The 9,259-nt window shown below is 40.5% G+C and overlaps 1 protein-coding gene across 1 annotated transcript; it reads left to right on the forward strand.

Moving 5' to 3' along the window:
* The first annotated feature begins 759 nt into the window (after positions 1–759).
* On the forward strand, positions 760–3,121 carry LOC112288602 (glyceraldehyde-3-phosphate dehydrogenase A, chloroplastic). The gene is made up of 4 exons (XM_024532966.3): positions 760–856; positions 1,376–1,489; positions 1,614–1,915; positions 2,067–3,121. The coding sequence occupies exons 1-4, from the start codon at positions 803–805 to the stop codon at positions 2,815–2,817; spliced, it is 1,221 nt and encodes a 406-aa protein (XP_024388734.1). The 5' UTR covers positions 760–802; the 3' UTR covers positions 2,818–3,121.
* Positions 3,122–9,259: the final 6,138 nt, after the last annotated feature.

A 9,259-nucleotide genomic window follows, 5' to 3' on the forward strand; every position in this document is an offset into this window, starting at 1 on the left:
CCGTTTCGTTGTGCTTTTGAAGATGATGAGGAAAGCTAGAGAGATGCTCCTCAAAGATTCGATGTTCGCCATTCCCGTGACGACGATATTGGAATCCGCAGGGCGATTGATTGGAGCTGAAATGGGTAACCTTTGTACACCTAAAGACTAGGAGGAGCGCAAGACCTCCTTCGTCCATGATGGTCGACCAGCTTCCCATGAAACACATGAAGACTGGTCTAGAAGTACTCCGATGTTTGACACAATTATCATGAAATCTAAAAAACGGGGTCATTTTCTTTGGAGGTCAGCATTGAGAGAGGAAGACGGGGATGGCGCAGAGATGAGGGTGGAAAGACAAAGCGAAGATATTCGCCGATGATCGCGAAGGAAAGGCTGTGGCCTGTGCCTCCGCCTGCCCGGCGAGGAGAAGGTAAGGCCACCCTCGAGACCACCCTCGCACAGCCCCGCCCACAGCCGGTGGGCGTTTCCAGGATTCCTGCGAACCCGTGGTGACGAGGTTGGAAGCCCGAAGCAGAGCGAGAGAAGGCCCCACGTGAAGACATGTCAGCGATACTTTGTGCCACCTCGGACACCCCTGTCTGCACAACCAATCACCCACTGGAATGCTACAACTCGAGATGCACAGACATCGAATGCGAGGGATAAGCTTATCTCGTTTGAACGGCCACGCGTTCTTGCATTGAACGGCTGGCAAGAAATTGCACACAAATCCTGATAACTCATTCAGGCTGCCACACCTTCGCTCATTCGATCGCAGCTCTCCCCTCACCGTCACATCTGATCGGAGCAGCGCTGCATCATGGCTGCCACCGCGTTCACGGCGGTCTCTGTGCCGAGCAATGCTTCCCTCAAGGTATTGCCAATTTCTGCTCTACACCCTGTTCTAAAGCTCATCTTCACTGTGTGGACGGCTACAGTTTTCAGACAAGAGAGGCCGATTGCGGTGAAAATGAGGATGGGATAATCGCAATCTAGCTGTGATGTGGATGAGTAGCGCAACGTGTAGTGCCAATGAATGTCTTTCAGAACGCTGAGGATTTGTTGCATCCGTGTATGGCTGCTGCCATCTTGCCTGGTCTGAGAATCTTAGTGATGCAATTCAATAGCCTTAACAAGATGAAATTGCTTCGGCTAGCGGGTGAGATTCCCAATTGAGAACCTCAGATGTGTAGTGAATCTGCATTCGAAGCTCTTGTAATTCTGAAATCGAATTGTGCAAAGGAGTCGGTCGGGAGTAGTAAGGATGACGACAATTCTTCGTTAATCAACGTGGATCGGAATAGCTGGGAAATTCGTGTTGTCGAAGAACGTAGAAGGTTTCTGACTTGATTTTTCACATGGAGTACCTAAATTACTGTTGAATTGGTTACAGGTAGCGGGCTCAAAGGGGCTTTCTGAATTCTCCGGCATGAAGAGCACTAATGCCGTCACTTTCGGCAAGCGCTCTGATGACCTCGCATCTATCGTGGCTGCTCAGTCTGCCGTGGTAAGAAACGTGTCGATCTTGCCTGTGATCTTTCTCACAAAACCCAATTTGAGTAGTATGAAGAAATCTATCTATAGAAAAGTTGAATACTAAATACTCACTAGAATGTCGTGGTTGGTTCCAGTCTGCCAGCTCTGGAGCCACGAGGGCTGTCACTGAGGCTAAGATCAAGGTTGCCATCAATGGTTTCGGTCGTATCGGGCGTAATTTCATCCGTTGCTGGCAAGGGAGGAAGGACTCACCCCTTGATGTTGTTGTCATCAATGACACCGGAGGTGTGAAGCAGGCCTCTCACCTGCTGAAGTACGACTCCATGCTAGGTACCTTCAATGCAGATGTGAAGGTTGAGGGCAACAATGCCATCAGTGTCGACGGAAAGGTCATCAAGGTGGTTTCCGACAGGAATCCTTTGAATTTGCCATGGGGGTAAGAATTAATGGACCAACCCACGTTTAGATTGAACTTTTTGATGTCCTGGGTATCAATGCATGTATTAAGATTTCTTTCTATCAGTCGTTACATTTGTTATTCTCTTACGGGTGGGATGCAGACTAACCCGTGATCATCTGTATTGCAGGGACATGGATATCGACCTGGTCATCGAAGGAACTGGAGTCTTCGTTGACGAGGCTGGTGCTGGCAAGCACATCCAGGCTGGGGCGAAGAAGGTCCTGATCACCGCCCCAGGAAAGGGTGCCATCCCCACCTTCGTTGTGGGTGTGAACGAGCAGGACTATAAGCACTCGGACGCTATCATTAGCAACGCCTCGTGCACAACCAACTGCCTTGCTCCCTTCGTCAAGGTGTTGGACGAGAAGTTCGGAATCATCAAGGGAACCATGACCACTACCCACTCCTACACTGGTGACCAGAGGCTGCTCGATGCCTCCCACCGTGACTTGAGGAGAGCGCGTGCCGCAGCCCTGAACATTGTGCCCACCTCCACCGGAGCTGCCAAGGCCGTGGCTCTCGTATTGCCAAATCTGAAGGGAAAGATCAACGGAATTGCCCTCCGTGTGCCCACCCCTAATGTGTCAGTTGTAGACTTGGTCGTCCAAGTTGAGAAGAAGACCTTTGCCGAGGAGGTAAACCAGGCCTTTAGAGATGCATGCCAAACTGAGCAGTTGAAGGGAGTGTTGGCCGTGTGCGACGAGCCATTGGTGTCAGTGGACTTCAGGTGCACTGATGTGTCATCTACGGTGGACTCATCGTTGACGATGGTCATGGGAGACGATATGGTGAAGGTTGTGGCATGGTACGACAACGAGTGGGGATACTCACAGAGGGTCGTCGACCTGGCCAACCTGGTTGCGGAGAAATGGGAGTAGATTGCCTACTTAGAGCGTTCTGCAGGTGAAGGTCAACAGTTTTTGCAAGGTCTAGTATCAGCCCGCTGCGTCTGAAGCTGGATGTTGTTGCATGTTGGCTAGGTTTTTTTTTCAATCTAATGCGAGGAGTTGCCGATAAGACCCGACCTAGGGGCTTCTTTGTCGGGTTGGTCGTCATTCTTAGTACTCCTCGAGGCTGATAGTAATCAGCTTGTATTCATTCGTCGAGCCTAATGCATCCGCGTCTTTGTGCTCCGGAATATTTCTGTATACATCGTTGTAATTTTAAAACCTCTTCATTGTACTACTGCTATCAAATCGCTTTCACTGCGGAATTGTGCATTCAGACCATCGTGTTTCAGCTGATTTTCACGCATGACCGGAATTGGGCAATGTGTAACATTCAGTTGGCTATGTATGCCTTTGTCAAGCTTCCTAAAATGTGGGAAATTTATTTGTAGTCGCCACATTGTCCACAATTTATACTCGCGCCGCTTCACAACTAAGGTTGTGTGCGTGCAGCGGCGTGGCCCTGTAAGCGGAGGCCTGTTTGAAAATTAGTATAGTACCAGACCGTTCCCTTCAAATCATGAACTTCTGACTGAGTTTTGTCCAATTCTGCCTATTCATTTGCACTGTCCCTGAAGCCCTAACGTGAAATCGTCCTTGTATAATTCACAGATGTGCTCTCTGGGCGAGGATATTTCACGTTCATCTTGTTTGGTTGCTATTTTTCGGTGACGATTTTGGAATCGTGCAGTGCTTGTAGTATTTGTTCTTGGTATTTGTTGCGTGACCAGGTTTGGTTAGTGATGAGTTTTGATGGAGGTTTGAGTAGGCTATGTGAATTCGGATTTGTGATCTCTGAAGAGACTGGTGCTATTCGGTTTCCTCTGCTACGTGGTGGGTTGTCGTGGAAGAGTAGCACACCTTTCCAGAAGGTCCATGTCGACGCTGTGGAATGTTTGATTTGTGTCTACTTTGGGCTGGTTGGCGACCTCAATGAGGCGGCAAGCAAGCTCATTCAAATAGAGATCATGATGATTTGGTCTCCTTCATCCCTAAATGATTTGTGTTGAGATCATTAAATGTAGCTAGAGCTCTCCATAATATTTACTGTAGACTATAGTAAATACCATAGCTATAGTATTTAGAGTCTAGTGGAGAAGTATTGTTTATCCTCTCTTCTTTTCTCTTCTTGTATACGAGACACAACCTAATCAATAGATTTATGGGTGTGAAGCTCTCTCTCCTTAGAAACCCTCTTGTGTGTATGACTTACTACTACTCTTGTGTCTTTCTAAATATTCTCAACACGTTATCGGCACGACTCTTTTCTACACACTATCACAATTTTTTGCTTTAGTCTTTAACTCTTCAAACCTGTTGCTACCTTTGCTCAGTGTCTACCTCATGATCTTGTTCTTCTTACTAGTCCCTCACACATTAGCTTGTTTAGAGCACTTATTCCACTCTCTACCCTACTTGCTTAGAATACTTGATCTAGTCCAACTCTATCCCAGCTTGCTCCCTACTCTCGCTCCCTGCTGCTGCCGAACTCTCGCCAACCTGCCAACGAATCCGCCACTACCACCCCTGCCACCCTGTTGCCGTTGACACTACTGCCTGCCGCCATCGCCGCCCTAACGCCGCTGCCATCTGCCATTGTCCGCTATTGACCGCTACCGCCCTACTGCTGCTTGCTGCGCCATCTTATTGCTGTTCTGCTCCCTTAATCTACAATCTCCTTAAAATATATATATATATATATATATATATTTTTTATATTTTTTCAAGTTCAAGTTTATCATTTTATTTGACTTTATATTTTAAGGTACGCTTTACTCAACTTTTCTACTTGAACTTGTATTTTCTTTACAGATTTATGTATAATGAGTGCTTCAACATCTTCAAGTGCTTCTATTATGGTTCCAACTATTACCAGTGCATCCTAATATTTTCAAGCTCTTTTATTTCCACCATTGACTGTGGATGGAAACAATTATCTATTATGGGCAAAAATGGCAAAAGTAAATTTATTTGCAAAACAACTCTTGGATGCCATTATGTTTGAAGAATCTCCTACAATAAGTATTTCTATACCTCCTACTATTCATTGGAAAGCACTCCTTCTCCTTCCATGTCATCTTGTACCTGCATTACAACATCAATATTTGGAAATAGAAGATCCTGCAGAACTTTGGAAGAATCTTAAATCTAGGTTTGATCATCAAAAGACAATTTTTCTTCCATGTGCACGTCATAATTGGATATATTTACATGTCTTCGATTTTCCAAATTTAAATGCTTTCAATAGTGAAATGTATAGTATTGTCTTACAATTACGATTATGTGGACAAAGCATTTCTGAAGAAGAAATGATTGAGAAAACTCTCTCTACATTTCCTCCTATATCTACTATGCTTGCACAACAATACAAGAACATGAAATTTCAGAGTCATTCTGATCTCATGTCCTATGTACTTCTTGCGGAGAAGCAAAATGAGCTATTCTTGCACAATGCGGAAGCTCATCTTATTGGAACTATAGTTCCAGAATCTCATGCATTTAATATTTCAAAGTCTAAGAAGAAATTATATAAACATAGGAAACGTGCTCATAAGTATCAGGGTAGTCATAATTAAGACCATTTCTACCCATATGGAAAGAATAAACGTTCTACTATTAATTATAGTAGAAAACAAAAATCAAAGATGTGTTCTTGCCATAAGTGTGGAATGATTGGACATTTACCACATACATGCCGTACTTCAAAATATTTTATTAAAATATTCTAAGAAAATAAGAAATTACGAGCTGAGGCTTCTGAAGTTCATACCATGGATACGTCCATGGATTCAATTGGTGTTGATGACTTAGAGGCTTATATGAATGATAGAACCTCTGATGATGAATCAAATGATGCGCTCATTGATTCTGCAACAATACATACTATCTTACGAGATAGACGATTTTTTATTGAAAAATCTTCAACTTGGCAAACTAAAAATATGATGACCATGGCTGGAGCAAATGCATTTTGTTTCCAAGAGGGCACAGTGATGGTAAAATTACCTGCAGGTTCTATCATAAAATATAAACATGTGATGTTTGCACCCTCAGCACCTCGGAGTCTGATCAACTACTGAGATGTGCATATTAATGATTATCACCTCTCTTTAAATAGAAAAGAGGTTTTGGTTCTTGCAAAGAATCATAAAGTTGTTGAAAAAGCTTTTGCTATAGAAAATAGTTTATACCAAATTGTGATTTGGCCTCCCATTATATTTAATTTTGCATCATCTATCTCAGAGAGTCATGTTTCTCTCTAGCATGGACGATTGGAACATCCAGGATCCACATTATTTAGAAAGATCATTCCATGTATAACTTGGCATAATTTAAAGCCTGTAGATGTAGACTCTATGGAATTATGTCGTACATGCATGTAAGGTAAAATGATTACTCGGCCTTCAATTTGGAAACTTCCACAAGAATTACCACCAATGCTTGAAAGATTGCATGGTGATATTTGTGGTCCTATTAATCCAATATCAAGACCATTTCGTTATTTTTTGGTCCTTGTTGATGCATCAAGTAAACAATCACATGTTTCATTATTATCAACTCAAAACATGGTGTTTGCCAATCTTATATCTATGCTTATTTGCTTTCGGGCATATTTTCCTAATTATCCTATAAAAACATTGCGTATGGATAATGCAAAAGAATTTGCATCAAAGTCTTTTGAAGACTATTGTACTGCAACAAGAATTGAGTTGACATATTGTGTTCCATATGAACATGCTCAAAATGGACTTGCAGAGTCATTTATAAAGTGTATATAACTCATTACGTGGCCACTCTTCCTTCATGCAAATCTACATGCATCTATGTGGGGTCATGTAGTTTTACATGCTGCAGCATTACTATGCCTCTGCCCTTCTTTTCTTGAAATTGTTTCACCACATGAGCTCATTTTGGGTCGTATTCTAAATGTATCTCACTTACAAATATTTGGTTGCAGTGCTTAGATTCCAGTACCAGAACCTCAACAGCGTACCATTAGAGCTCATTGACAAGAAGGCATATATGTTGGTTTTGATTCACCAAGCATTATTCGTATTGTTGATCCATCAACTAACACATTATTACATACACATTTGCAAAATTGCTATTTTGAAGAAACTGTATTCCCATCTCTTTAAGGAGGAGTATCCAATCAACAAAGAAATAAAGTACTCATATTTGAAGCACCAAAAACATTTACAATGAATCCCGATCCTAGGACATCTTTGGCAGAAATTGAAGTTGCTAAGATTTTACATTTAAAATGGATCGCAAATAAAACACCTAATGGCTTCAATGATGTACGTAGAATTACAAGAGTTCCTATTAATGAGGCTCACAATGCACCTACTCAAATTGCAGTGCCATTGACTATAATACCTCAAGCTATAACAACAACAACTAAAAGAATTCGTGGACCAGATAAACAACCACATAAAAAAAAGCTATAAAATTAACTAATCTTGGTATTATTTTTCAAGAAATTGCCACTCATCTTGCAGGACTACCAATTCATGATGATATATCCATGCATAATGTATCTTCAATTCCTATGAAAAATAATCTTGGAATTGGAAGGAATAAGAACAAGTTGAGTAAAGAATTATCTATTCTATATTATACTACAGATGATATTTGGGACAAACCATCTATTACAGTAGATGAATCATTTGCATATATGATTATAGAAGCCCTTTCTTATGAAGAAGACAATCTTGAACCTCAAACCATCGAAGAGGCGATGCATCGCTCAGATTGATCAAAATAGAAAACTGTTATTGAGGAGGAGTATGCCTCTTTGTGTAAGAGGAAAGTCTTTGGTCCAATTGTAGACACTCTTACATCTCGCCCTGTGGGATATAAAATGGTATTAATACACAAGCGAGATACTCAAGGCCAAATAACCCGCTATAAAACTCGTCTTGTTGCTCAAGGATTTACTCAACGATTTGGCATTGATTATGAATCCACATATTCTCAAATCATGGATTCAATTACATTTCGATATATTATTGGAATGACAGTTCATGCCACCCTTGAGATACATCTGATGGATGTAGTAAGTGCATATCTATATGGTTCTCTTGATGCAAATATTTATATGAAAGTTCCACCTGGCTTAGAAACAAGAACTCTAAATCAACCCGCTCCAAGAAAATATCGTGGTATTAAATTATGTAAGGCCTTGTATGGTTTAAAACAATCCAGATGAATGTGGTATCAACCTCTTCAAGATTATTTAATTACAAATAATTTTATAAGTGATCCACTAATCCCTTATTTATTTATCAAACAAGATAAAACTAGTTTTGTGATCATTGCTGTATATATTGATGATCTTAATCTAGTGGGCACTACATCTGCATGTGTTATAGCTACAAACCTACTTATATATGATTTTGAGATGAAAATACTACGAAAAATAACTTTCTACATTGGTCTTCAGATTATGCATCTAACAGATGGTAGTATTTTTCTCTATCAACTAACGTATATTAGACAAATCTTACGAAGATTTAATATGATTGATGCTTATTCATTGTCCACACCAATGGTTGGACGTGGTTGTGATGGTCATGATCCATACCATCCATGCGAGGAGGAGGAAGAAATATTGGGAGACCAATATCCATACCTCGCAGCAGTTTGAACACTTTTGTATTTAGCTATATCTACAAGACTAGATATTACATTTGCAGTTAGTGTTCTTATAAGACATAGTGTATGTCCAATACTACAACATTGGAATGGCATCAAATATTTATTACGTTATTTAAAAGGTACTAAAGACTTGGAATTATACTACATACAATCTACAGATTCAAAATTTGTTGGATATTGTGCTGCAAGATATAAATCTGATATTGCAACAGCTAAATCTCAAATAGGATATATATTCTTAAGACATGGAGCTACAATATCATGGAAATGAGTAAAACAAACAATAACTGCAACTTCATCCAACCATGCAGAAATTATTGCCTTACATAAAGCATCTCGAGAATGTATTTGGTTGCGATCAATTGATAAATTCATTCAAACAACCTGTGGATTTTCTTATGATGATTCTTCAACTATCTTGCATGAAGATAATAGTACTTGTATTGCACAAATATAAGTTGGTTTCATTAAAGGCAATAGGACAAAGTATATTGATCCAAAGTATTTTAGTTATACTCATGACTTGATTACTGATCAAGCACTTATAATTAAGAAAATTGAATCTACAAATAACCTTGCTCATCTCTTCACCAAAGCTCTCCCATTAAGCAACCATTGTCGACTTACTTATGGCATTGGTATGCGGCAACTTACTTTTCTTAAATAAGAAAGTTAATGAGCTCTTTAAATAATTAAAAAAAATGATGTTGTA

The sequence above is a fragment of the Physcomitrium patens genome, chromosome 11 (assembly GCF_059467195.1).
Source record: "Physcomitrium patens ecotype Gransden chromosome 11, ASM5946719v1, whole genome shotgun sequence".
In the NCBI taxonomy this organism is placed as follows: Eukaryota; Viridiplantae; Streptophyta; class Bryopsida; order Funariales; family Funariaceae; genus Physcomitrium; species Physcomitrium patens.

What these genes read in the sequence shown, in the direction of transcription:
- LOC112288602 (XM_024532966.3), top strand. Translation starts at nt 803, where the DNA reads ATGGCTGCCACCGCGTTCACGGCGGTCTCTGTGCCGAGCAATGCTTCC. An exon ending in TGGCTGCTCAGTCTGCCGTG is followed by an intron (nt 1,490 to 1,613) that starts GTAAGAAACGTG and finishes GGTTGGTTCCAG; the next exon opens with TCTGCCAGCTCTGGAGCCAC. An exon ending in CCTTTGAATTTGCCATGGGG is followed by an intron (nt 1,916 to 2,066) that starts GTAAGAATTAAT and finishes TCTGTATTGCAG; the next exon opens with GGACATGGATATCGACCTGG.